The 13184-nt window shown below is 42.5% G+C and overlaps 1 protein-coding gene across 1 annotated transcript in view; it reads left to right on the top strand.

The window, feature by feature from the left end:
• The first annotated feature begins 1982 nt into the window (after positions 1-1982).
• Positions 1983-13184, top strand: part of map1ab (microtubule-associated protein 1Ab) — an 86977-nt gene continuing 75775 nt past the window's right edge. Inside the window, exons 1-2 of the mRNA XM_017432849.3 lie at positions 1983-2264; positions 6286-6387. Coding sequence (XP_017288338.3) covers positions 2009-2264; positions 6286-6387 — 358 coding nt within the window. The 5' untranslated portion in view covers positions 1983-2008. The remainder of the gene's footprint in view (positions 2265-6285; positions 6388-13184) is intronic.

Here is a 13184-nt window from a genome sequence, read left to right as displayed (position 1 = left end):
TTTAGTCTTCTTGAGATCTGGACAGATGTACCCTTTGGCAGCAAAGGAAGAAAGTCTGACTTACATGCATAACACAACAGAAGTGGTTTCAGCCCCTCTGATTATACTCTCAGCGTGGTGCTGATGGTTTATGCAGAGATAATCTGCACTCAAATGTTCCAAGGTCAAAATTAGCAGGAGAAAAGTGGAATAAAGACAATTTCTCTGCGAGGCTTTTTAAACTGATGCACTTTCTCTTTCTGTTTTTATCATTGTGTCTGTGATGTACACAAAAAGGCTTTTGAAATCAGACCAAAATCTTCTATTTTTTTCTTTTCCAAATTCCTAAACCCTCTGTTTTCACTGCAAGAGAGTATATTCACACATTGTCTGAATCTTAACAACAGAGGCAGCCTTAGTGCCTGAATGATGTTCAGGGTAGCTTGGTTAAATAAATCAATCCTGCAGAAGTGTTTTCTGAAATGTCACCATTTATCAGAGTGATTCCGTTTTTTAGTTAAACAAAACAAATAAAAAACAGCTGCTGGTCAGTTTGTGCCAATGAAGCAATGACAGTGTGGGTAGAAAATGGCTGAAGTATCAAATGGGTACAAAGTGGTTCATTTTGTGTTCAAAAATATGGATACGAATTGACCAAAACTGCAAAGGTTTTTGCATGGGTACAAATTGACCTTGAGCCTTTGCATCATAGATTGTTTTGGTTTCCAAGCTTATTTTTTTATTATAGTAAATTAATATTTCATAAGAGACTGTATTACATGTTATATTATTGAAATATTGGATAGGTGACAACCATATTTGGACAAGAGGAAAGAGCTGCAGCGTGCCGTTTGCAACCTGATAGAGAACAACGTAACAGGAGCCCCTGCAGACTTTTCCTCAGTCTGTCAAACCTTCATCAGGGAAACCAACGGAAGATTGACGTTTTATCTTATTGAGGTCACATAGACCAAATTCTTATATAAGAAATCCAGAATCCTTTGAAAGAATGCACATCGCCTGCTGCCTGTCATGCCAGAGTTTCAAAGTAAGATCAGCTTATCTAAAGAATCGATGGAGTTGTATCCATTTTAGTCAAACCTTGTCATGATGTTATGAGCTACCTGATGCACCTTTGCAACATCTTGTTAGTGCAGTGGTGTCTAATCCTGATCCTCGAGGGCCACTTTCCTGCATGGTTTTGTTGCTTCTCTGCTCTGACACACCTGATTTGAATGAATGGGTGATTATCAGGCTTCTGCAGAACATGAAGACCTGCCGAAGGGGTAAGTGAGCCATTGAATCAGGTGTGCTGGAGCAGGAAAACAACAAAAGCATGCAGGATGGTGGCCCTCAAGAACTGGGTTTGGAGTCCAAGCCCAGTTAAAGCCAAAATACTCTTATGCTAACACAGTGGTGTCCAAGCCTTGGACACCACTGTGTTAGCATAAGAGTATTTTTTGAGAGTGACTCTCAGCTACTACCACGTCAAACTTTAGTTCAATATCTCTTAAATTTGACCAAGATATAGGCCCCTCCTCTGTGACACTTCTGGATATCTGGAGAAAATGTGATGAAACACATTTCTAAGCACTTCTGCTTCTGTACAAAAAAAAAAAGTTAGACATTTCTGTAAAAAACAGACACTAGAGGTGGTGAAATTGCATCTTTAAATAGTTAAAATTATGTTTATGGCATATAGTTTGTCTTATTTGCTTTAATAGCTTATTTAATACAGCTTTATTGTGAGTTATACTGATGTTTTTCTTGTTTAATGACTGTTTAACTCTCAAAGTTTAACATGTTAGGACGATTATCTGTGATTTTAAAGCTCAGTGAACGCCTCTCGTGTGCTCTTAATTTGAAAGTTTCACCGAAAACGCAGCTCGCTTATAGCTTCCGGTCCCGGTTGAACGCATTAGGACCAACTTACTCCTGTCTTCACCTCCCCTCTCCCCTCCCTCACCTCCTCGCCCTCCTTCCCCAGCCCTCCGCACACGCCTCCCCTCTCTCGCGGCGGTTAGTTGTCATGGCGATGGAGCCAGCCGCGGCGTCTGCTCCGGGGGCTGTTGCCATGGAGATGCGAGGCGCGCCGCTCCCGGTGGTGGAGGAGCACGAGGGCTGCAGCACTCCCGGGTCCGAGGAGCGATTCCGGCACGGGCGACGCGGAGGGAGCCGGCGGCGCGGGCTGCCGTTCAACCGGAGCGGCTACTACCTGCTGGTGGTGATCGGGGAGGTGGGTTCGGAGCCGCAGCTGGAGGCGGCCAGAGCCCAGATAGAGCGGGGTGAGTGACGGACGGAACACCGCGCCGTGGCCGGTGGTTTATCCGCTCAGGTTTAGTGCTCGGAAAAGGTCAGGGGGAAATGAAAGGCGTTAAAAGCAGGAGAGAGTTTTTGACGCAATGGGCAGGATCGGCTCCACAGGCAGAGGTGGTTGCTGCAGCATTGCACCATGGGACACCGCACAAGCGTTTCCCCTCAGCCTGCTGTGCTCTGCACGACTGTCAAACTGCAGACTCAGTCTGGGATGGCTCTTTTTTTTAAAGATTTTTATTTTTAGAAGGATGCTTACTGGTGCCTGAGGGCTGTGACAACCATCTCTGCTTCGTAATATCAGGGGGAAAGTATAAACAGAATAACACAGGAACTGCATTTAGTTTCTATTTGTTTAGAAGCTCAAATCAGTTTTTAGCTGTTAATAGACAACCCCAATTACCTACAAAGTTGAGCCATTGAGAAAAAGGTAAATAAAAACATAATACAGTGATCTGCAAATCTCACAAACCAATATTTAATTCACAGGAAAACAGTGAACATATCAAATGTTGAAACTAAGAAGTTGTACCGTTTTGAGCGGAAATACGTGTAAGTTTGAATTTCATGGCAGCAACACGTCTAAAAACAGAAAAACAAAAGGCTGGAAAAGTAAGTGATATGAATAGGAAACAGCCGGAGGAAAATTTTGCAGCTAATTAGGTTAATTGCCAACAGATCAATAATAGGCATTTCAGAGAGGCTGAGTCACTTAGAAGTAAAGATGGGCAGGGGTTCACCTGTCTAAAAATAGTGGGACAGTTTCAGAAAAATGTTCCTTCAAAAGACTTTGAATGCTACACCTCATAATATCGTCAAAACAAGATTTTAAGAATCTGGAAAGGAAAAAACCAAAAGTCAGTATTGGATGCCCGTGATCTTTGGTACAACTTCTTAGTTTGGACATTTGATGTGCTTACTTTGTTCCTCTATGAATAAAACGGGTTTATGCTGTTATTTTTTAAATTTTAAACAGCTTCCCAGTGTTTTCAGGACTGGGGTCGGATGAGTTTTCCGTTTTTTTTTTTGTTTTAAGACTGTCTTTTTGTTTGCGACAAAGTTTTCCCACTAACACACACACAGCTCTGCCACAAATCAGTCTCCTCCTGTTGTCACAGTGGGGCATCATCATCACCCAGCTGACTATCTGAGGCCTGGGAGAGGTCAAACCCCACTCCTCCTCCTCCTCCTCCAGGCTGCTCCTGCCACGCAGATCTGTTCTCTAACTTCTCAAACGAACTGTTTTGCGTTCGTGACATTGTCCTCCCTGTCATCAGCTTTCTGCCGTTCTCTGCCCAGATTGGTCCCCCCCTCTCCTCTGACCTCCTCCTATCGTAGCCGTGTCGAGGAGCTGACAGCGCGGTGTCACACCCACTCAGCTCGTTGCGGCATCGATTATTTCACCCAGGTTGGTGTTTTCAGCGTGACTCAGTGCGAGTGACCTGTCATCGGCTCTGATTACCTACACATTACGCCCGTGTTCTCCGTGTGCAAGGCCGTTACAGGCCTGCAGCGGGTCACCCACACCGCACACGTTTCCTTTTGGACTTTCTCTTTGGGTGCAATGGAAACATTTCACTCCCCGCTGTCCTTTGGGTGGATTTTTCTGGAGGTCATTTTCAGACCATTTAAGCTATCCCGTTTGAAGTTGCTGGTTTCCCAAAACACAGAAGTGAAAGAGAAAGTCCAGCCATTTTTGAAGTGATGTTCTGTCAAATAGTTATCAATAGTTAGTACCCTATCAGCCATCAGTCATATGCCCCTTTTCCACTGGCTCTAAAGGTCCCGGCTCCACTCTACTCGGCATATTTTGCAAGCGTTTCCACTAGCATTTTTTCTAGGCCGGTCCCTGCTTTGGAGCAGGGCCAGCGGGCCGGCCCTGCTTTCGTGGGTGATACAAGCTTAGCTCCTGTTCACTCATTGGTCATGGGTGTGGTCAGATGCAAGCGTAAAGAGCGAAGAAAACAATGATAGACAATTTTGGAACGGTAGCGAAGAGAGAGAGCAGCAATGGAGTCCTCACAAAAGTTTATTCCCTGGAGCAACAACAAGGTCCAGGCTCTTCTTGCAATTATTGGGGACTGCAGCATTCAGCACCAGCTAGATGGGGCAACAAGAAATGAAAAAGGTTATGTTGAGGTTGCAGAAAGGATGGCTGGCACTGGATACAACTGGATATCTCGACAGCACTGCGAAAACTTGAAAAAGCTCCACAAATGATGCCAAGTTTCAGTAGCACACATCATCGAGAGCAACTCGTGGCGTAGGAAGTCTGGGGGTGCGGCTTTGGAGCCCCCCCTCCAGCAAGGAGGCGTTCCTCTGCTAATGACCAGTAGCAGTAGTTAGCCAGTGGAAAAGGGGCATTAAAGGATGAAGGATGGAGAAAAAGGGGGGCAGAACTGGCTGAGGGAAAATCGACTGATGAGACTGAAAAACTGAATGCAAGAGACCTCAAGACAAACAAGGAAGCAGCTACTGAAAACACAAGAAAAAGCATTATTAAACCAAGAATGTTGAAAAGGAAACCCAGTGACACAATGACATAAAATAAACCAAATAGTAAACACAAAGGACAAAACAACTCCAGAAAACTCCTGACACAGATTATCACTTCAGAAATCACCGGACTATCTCTTTAGGAGTAGCATTTCACCGAGCTGCAGCTGAGACACAAAAATGTGAAATATGGACCATTTTTTAGAGAATCATTATCGATTATGGGTGTGGTTTTTAGACCTGGACATTCAGGGCTGTACTCCTGTATGTTGTCTGTCATGAGAGCTCCTGTTCAGGTGTCAAAACACAGCTCTAGGGTGCTAGATTTTACGGAAACGACACTGAAAATGCATCGAGATGGGTTCTCCGTGCCAACAACTCTATCTTAAATGATTTGTCGCGTAGGTTTTATTTAACATGTTTAAAATTCAGGTGACAAGGCGAGCCTCTGTGATTCACACACAGAAACCAAGGACCCCTGCAAAGAATTTGACACATTTTGGAAAATCCCTCGCAATTCGGTTCACCAAACTAGTCGCCAATAGTCAAGGCGACCTTAAGATAACACCTTAAGACAGTATCTCATTAGGCTGCAGCTGGTGGCGACTAGTCGGAGACACAAAATTACAAGAAAATTCACAGATTTTCACAAACACCTGGCAAAGTTTGGACGAAAATTTGTCGGGAGCGCTCATAACTTCTGGCACCACTCTTGCCTGACATTCTCACAGTGGTGCAATATCTCTGAGTGGCAATTGAGATATCTGGACTATATAAACACAGGTCCTCCCCACAGTCCAGCAGTCATTTTGTCTTCAGACGTTAAGTGATATGGACCTCCAGAGAAGAAGAGCAGAAGCTGCTGGATGAGGACTCCAACCTGAAGGAGGACCAGGCTGAAGGCTGCAACACAACTCCTTGCTGCTGCTGCCGGGTCTTGTGATGCCCCTAATGCCTGGTTCTCATTGTTGTCTCTAATCAGTCGCACTTTAGTTTCATAGATGGCCAAATCCTCACACAATTATCTTACATCTCTGACAAATTCTGGCTCATGGAAACCTGCGAAGACTCCATGACAGTCTTTGGGTGAAAAAAGTCTTAAAATAGGTTTGAAGTAAAGCTTAAAACTTTTAAATTTACCTCATTTTTAGTCTGCAGTCAGATTGGTTGCCAAAAAGAGGATTTGTGTTAAACAGGATCATTTAAAGTCGTCTGCTCGTTGATCCTCCCTGCAGCTCAGACTCAGTTTAGACGAATCTGAGGGGGGGAAGGTGGGAGGAAGGGAAGTGGCTGCAGCGGCGGATGATAAAAGGTTGCATCATGTTCACTAAAACGGTGCGAGGGAGACCGCTCGCGTGAAAGCGTGTTGTAAGCGGTGCTCAGTGTTACGGGAAAGTAGCCCGGGCGTGTTTGCTCAGTTTCGCAGATGCCCCGTCTGTCTGTCTGTCCGTCATCGATTCACTCACACTCACTGCTCCTTCTCCTCCATCCTGGCAGGAATCCGATCCTGGGATGTTGACCTGAAGTGCTGCGACCTTGATCAGCAGCTGCAGCTGTTTATAACTCGCCACTCCGCTCACTTCTCCACCGAGGTCAGAGGTCAGTTTGATGTGACCCACCCCAACACACACAGTTTCTGTGTGCGGCGAACAAGTGATGACTCCACAGAAACCAGCCATGGCTGTTTATTCTGAAAGAAACAACAACAAATGTCCATCGGGTGTTTTTAGAAAACAGTTTAAAGGGATAGTTTAGACTTTTTGAGGTGAGATTCTGTGTAAAACTTATGAATAATTATTATCTTACCTGTTGTAGATAGCCCTTTGAATGACCTCAGTTTGGACAAATAGAGTTTAATTCTGACCAGACTGATGAGCTAATGGCTAGTCTGAGCAGGGCCATGACTAAAGTGGATTGCTGCTGTCTTAAAATGAACTCCAATCTTTAAAATTACATAGCGCTCTATATGAACATTGTTTTATACATTGTTTATCAATTACATTGTTATTTACAAAGAACAAGGTGTTATTTTCGCAAAAGCAAGTAGCTGCTGGTAGCAGCAGCTAGCTGTAGCACTTCCAGTGCACCTTGCAGAACTTCTGCCACTTGGAGAGGGGCTATTGGGGGCAGCAGTGCCCTTATGAAATTTTTACCCCCCCCCCACGCTAATATTACACAGTTTACATTTAATCTGTCTGTTAACAAAATATAAACCCATCAGCATATATTATAACTAGACACAAAACTGTAATCCTGAAGTTGAAGCCACACAGGGTCAAGTCCCACACAGTGGCTGGTGCAGTACAGGCCCCGCCCCTCCATGTTAACCAATGAGATGTTTTCCTGACTACAAAATTGAAAATGGACTTCAGATTATTTTCAAAGTCACACTGCTGCTTGTTCCAATATGTATTTCTTTTTTGTTTTAAAAGCGTCCCGCTCCACTGTGACTGGCATTAAGATAGCCTTTTAGCGAGTTGGGAGGGTGTCTAGGCAGGGCTACTGTTGTATAGCATTTTAGTTGATTTATATCCCTTCCTGCTTGCAGTTTCTGTTAAGAAGGGGGGAGACGAAGGCGAAACCAGAACGCAGACGAGACATCTCTAAATGAAAAGTAATTTATTAAAGTAAAGACTCACAAAAACAAAGCGCTGGCGTGGCAGCAAAAGGTAACTAAATTCCAAATCCAAACGAGGCGAGGCAAGGCAAAGCAAAGCAAAACCAAACCAAACGTAGCATGGAGCGAGGTAACGAGAGGAATGACCAAGTGAAGCGTGGTGAACAGAGACCGGTTTTAAAAGACTGAGGGAGAGATGATTATTGGGTGCAGCTGTGGACTAGATGAGGAGCAGGTGAGGTGGGCGTGGCAGGCATGAATGGAAAAACACTGAGGAGGTGAATAGTGACAAGACATAAACACAGAAAACCTAAAAGACAACCAAACCAAAAGACAAACAAAGCAGAACAAGAACTACAAAACAATCAAACAAAACACCAAAACTATGACAGTTTTTCCAATTTGTTGTTAAACCTGTCCGGCAACTCCTGGTTGGCCAATTTATGTTGTGAAAAGTTTTCAGTATTAATAATGACGCCCAATGACGTTATTTTATTATATATATAACACATCTATGTGTGAATCTGGCTGGTTTCTGTGTTTCTCCAGCTAGATTTTAAATGATCAGTTTACTGACAAGTCTGTCAGGGAGAAGCGTCTTGTTGTTTCCCTGGTTCCACTTTATGGAGCTATTTTCCTTTATTTGATGTTGTCATTTCTGTGTTCTGCGTTTTTTTCTTCTTCTTGTATTTGTGGTTCAGTCTTGTATGGGTGCTAAAGGCCTGGTCCCAATACTCGCACTTCCACCCTTGTGTCCTTCAAATGAACGTTCATGCTGAAGGGTTTGAATGCAAAGTGTGTCCCAATTCTCCAGAGTGGTCTTTAGCTCTGCCCCCTTTGTGTACTACATCCAGGTGGACTTCGGCGAAATATTTACCCACAATTCATTACTGCATGTGACATTTTGATTTTTTTTTAATTCTCTTTACTGACAATGAAAGGGTTTTGAATTAAACAGCAGAAATATGGTAGTAGTGACAGAGCAAGCTGCATCTGTCACAAAAAAAGCTGTTTTTAAAAGTAAAGTATTCAAATAATTCTTGTTTCACTCTAATGTACAGGTGTGAATACTATCTAACGTTGATCTGTATTCAGCAAGTCAGAACAAAACACATGGGAACAGCCAAATATCTCCTGCAATGACTTAGGAAAGCAAAAATACTCAAACTGTACTTTTAAAATCGTACTGGCACCTTCTTAAAATACCAAAACAGCGACTGGTCCGCCATGTTGGATGTCACAGTTATGACGCAGAGGCACAAGTCGATGATGTAACCCATACTGTCTTAATTCTCCAGTGTCTGCCTGCTTGTAACCTGCACACACAAACCCTTCAGTGCACTTCGACTGAGTACACGCTTCATAGAGGGGCATAGGGTGGAGTGTGAGTATTGGGACCAGACCAATACTCACCTTCCCTCTGCTCAGTAATTCTCCAGTCTGCTTGCCATGCCCACCTCACCTGTTCCTCGCCACGTCCCACCTGTAACCCATTTCCCACTTATCCCCAGTTTCTTCAAAACCGGTCCCTTTTCATTCATGCCTCGCCGGTTCTCCTTCCATCTCCTTCACGTCTGCCTTTCTTTATGTCATGCTCACTGTGTTTTCACTCCTCATAACATTTTAAGAGTATCTGTCGTAGTTTTTTTTTTCCTCCCCCATGTAATTCAAATCGTCAATCAGGAAACTGCTGCCCTTTAACGCCACCAGGCTTTAATGTCTCTTACCCAGAGGCTGATGGAGAAGCTGATTTAACAGTGCTGTGATCTAAGCTTCAAGACTTATTTGCATATTTTGTGTTAAATGAGTATTTAATACTCTATCGGTCAACATGTTTCAGAAAAAATATGAGTCTTAGAATAAAATGCAGACCGTACCCCTAGCTGAACAAACCAGCTACAATACACAAACAAACCCACTGTCATTTTGTCCATACTGGAGTGATGATCTCAGATGATAAAATTATAGTATTTTTGGCTAAATCAGAATTATGTGTTAAAAATCCCCAAATTTGATCACAATGCCCCTACAACAACCTTCTACGAATAGCAATAATGTTTTTGTCCATGTCTGTCTGTGTGTGATAGTATGCCTGTCTGTTAGCAAAATATCTCATGAACCATTAGATGGATTTTAATAAAACTCTCAGACAATCATTGTTGGATGAACATCTACAACTGATTAACCTTTGGAGTCAATTCAATTCAAGATGGTTGTTGCATCCGAATGACATTATCAAACACAAAAATGAATATAACTCAGTTGGTTTTGCAGTTATTGAGCTACAATTTGATGTTGTAGTAGCTGAGAGGCATCCCCAAATTATACTAGCGTGACATCTTGTGGTGTTGTATGAAATCGTGTATTACATTATTTTCAAGGTTTGACCAAAATGGTCACAACGGCATCATCTTTCAGTACAAGATGATTTTGGTTTAAAACTGGCACAAAACGCAGTGGGCAAAATCCGTTATATCGAGGAATGCTCGGCCGTTATTGTCACTCTTTTTTTATTTTTATTGATTTAGTGAAGGTTTAATCTATGTGCAGTGCAACAGAGCTGAACTGTCTACCATCAGTGTGGTGACAGCTGCAGTGTGAGGCCTTTCTCTGTGTGTGTGTGTGTTTCTAGCCTGCTTGTGTCTGTGAGATGAAATAATTCAGGGCTCAGAGCTCAAGTTCAAACTGCCAAAAATGCATAACGGGGAATTCTTTCAATCACCTGTCAGAAAAGGGCTCGGTGCGATCACACGTCCCGGATACATACTTTATAAGGAGTAACAATAGGCGAGCTTAGGACTGACTGCCACTGCACTTATGGTGAGTGCTGTACAGAAGCTGCAGTCAGCAGAAAATGACACAGCATTTTTACAGACTGTCGTTAAACAGAGCAAATACCTTCAAAGGAAAAGGCAGAGTTCCTGTGAAACAGCAGAGATGATCAGCATCCATCGTTCTTTCTGTTATTCTGCCTGCATGTTGTCCTCACCTGGATAGAGAAATAACCCTTTGAACCAAACTAAATCACCATTTTCATTCTTATGACTGCTTTAGCATAACTCACAACAATTTTTCTCCTTCTGTAACATGTTAGGATGATGACCCCCTACTCTCTCCATGACCTATTAGAACATGGCTGGATCATGGCAAAATTTAGAAAAACCTCCTTCGTTGTGCAGGTCGTCTTGGACCTACTACACTCTATCACACGTAATGGGGAGCTCTCTACAATCCTAATATATGCCTGAAGACCTCACTAAGACCCTGCAAAGATCACCCAGGTTCTGGTTGACTTTTACATCATAGAGGGTTCGTCTTCCAGTGTGAACTTTGAGCAAGGATTACAAGATTACCCTGCTTAACCCCTCCATAACTTCTTCTTTTTACCTTTAAAGGGCAAATATTATGATAATTAGCAGATCTTTGTTGACTATTTTCTTATTGGTTTGTGAGAAGTTGTACCTCTTAAAGGTATGTACTAATAATAAGAGTAGTACCACTTGGACATTTTGGTCTTAACTGATGTACTGCAGGATCCTCCAGACTGATTTGATGTCCACTCGCTGTCTATTGAGGTAGAGTTGATATTTATTGCTGAATAATCTCATTTTATATTCTAAGGCACAGATTTACTAAAACTGCACAGTTCCTGGTTTTAGCTCCAGCTTTGGCCTATTATTTGCTCTTGCTATCTGCTCCGTCTCAGCGTCGTATTTACAAAGGGAAAAGATCTAATTATACACCGGTGCAAACGCACCTGTCAAATCCAGCAGCCGCAAGCAATTTGTGCAGTTGCCCTCTCTGCAGAATCTAAAGTCAAGCCAAGTCAAATTTATTTATATAGCACTTTTCAGCAACAAGGTGGGTCAAAGTGCTAAACATGAACACACAAAAGTGTCAGAGAGAGAAACTCTTTTTACAGAGAGCTCAAGGTCTTAATAAATAACAGACTCACTCCATAAAGTGCAGCAACGACATCTCACTTAATCAGAAGTATTTGTGTTCCAGATGGCATTTCTGAATCAACAAGTGGCATTTTATTTGTGCTACTTTGACCATTATTGCCTTTTCTTGTTCTTACTTACTAAATTTGGGTCCCTGGTTTTTATATCCCTTGATAATTATCCTGCAAGATAATTAATTTGGGTTCTGTTTCTAGACCCCTGGATGTGAAGCACTATTTGTTGAAATGTTCTTCACTCATAAGTTTTATTCCTTCTGAACATAAATTTGATAAATTTGACCGTTTATCTGTTGAGGCAACAAGGACTGACCAAATATTTTACTCTAACAGCATGTCACAAACATCGCTGGTCTTTGGAATCCGGTGCTTTTAGTCACCATAATAATTTATTTAATTAGATGTCTGTTTTCTTCAAATGCTACATAAAATGTAATTTAAATGTGGGCAAACTGCGTCAGCGCAGAGGAACAATGTTTGGTTTGCAGAGCAGTTTGAGGCGCACGTCTCCCTTTCTGTGTCATTGTTATGACATGAAATTGGTCACATTAACCTCACCTCCAGCCAAACCATATTCAGTGTGAACCATCTGGGCATTCTCTTCAAAGCAGAGCACGAAAACATGTAAAAACAGAGACGGCGACTCCTTTTTTAATGCTCTGAACAGACAAACACATGCGTGCAGCTCACCTTCACCGACACATCCCACTGAGTGTTGTGGCTGTAAAGTGAGCTGATGGAGTCTGAGGCTGCGCTTGCTCCATTTTTTCTACCTCCTCCAGCGTTTTAGTTATAAATATTCCAACTCTGCATTTGTCATAGTCACAGCTGGTTTATTTAAACTTTAATTCAGTGCGTTATAAAAAAAAAAAACACTAAGATTTGATGAGGAAGATCACTGCAGAGCCTTTATCTCTTTCCAGTGCTGAGTCTGGAGACTGACAGGACTGATTAAATTTGATCAAGCACCCCCCCCCACCCCCCACCCCAACACACACACACACCCACGCCAACCTCCCATCATTTTCAGCACACGCACCAAATCAATAGCACTTCACTGGAGAATAATCCAGTGGCAGAAATAGAAGGGGATGGCGGGGATCATGTTGCTTTGGGTTGACATAAAAATTTCCACAGTGGGAAAACAGCAGCAGCAGTTCCTTACTCAGCTGATATTAGAAATGAGGTGAAAAGGTGAGAAGGAGGGGTGACCAGGTTCACTGATCACACCTGGGAAGGTTCAGGCGAAGACTATGTTGATCAGGCTGCAGATTTAAGGACAAAGGTGTTAAAAGTGCACGTTTTTCAAAAAAATATTCTTTACTTTCCACATGAATTGTAGAAAAGGATTAAAAATAAATAAATAAAAAGAAGACATTCCTCCTTTTAAAAAAATGCATTCCGCTTTTCTGTCCCGGCTCCATTCTTTCACCTCAGTGGTGACTCTCTCACAGCTCATCCTTGATTTCCGTTCCGAGTGTGCTTTTTTTCTAAAACACGAGCCTCAGTTAGATGAAGGGAACTGATGTATAAGAAGGCGTTTAGATAGTACTGTTTCCTTATTTACCATTTGCCCTCAGCTCGGCGTTTTTAGAGAGAAAACAGACATTTTGCAGGGTTCAGAGTTTTGATTTGACAATGCAAAGTCTCAGAGCTGCACAACCGTTGTTGAACATTTTACTATTCTAATAGAGTTTTTTATGAGAATAATAAAGTACACTTGAAGTAAGAGGACCATTTTATTCCCTGCTTTCAGACTGTAGTTAAACAGGTAGAACGCAACTACACCAATATTTGTCATTGTTTAAAACTGCATGA

This window comes from Kryptolebias marmoratus, linkage group LG11, assembly GCF_001649575.2.
Source record: "Kryptolebias marmoratus isolate JLee-2015 linkage group LG11, ASM164957v2, whole genome shotgun sequence".
NCBI lineage: Eukaryota > Metazoa > Chordata > Actinopteri > Cyprinodontiformes > Rivulidae > Kryptolebias > Kryptolebias marmoratus.
This window is presented reverse-complemented; position numbering and strand designations above follow the sequence as displayed.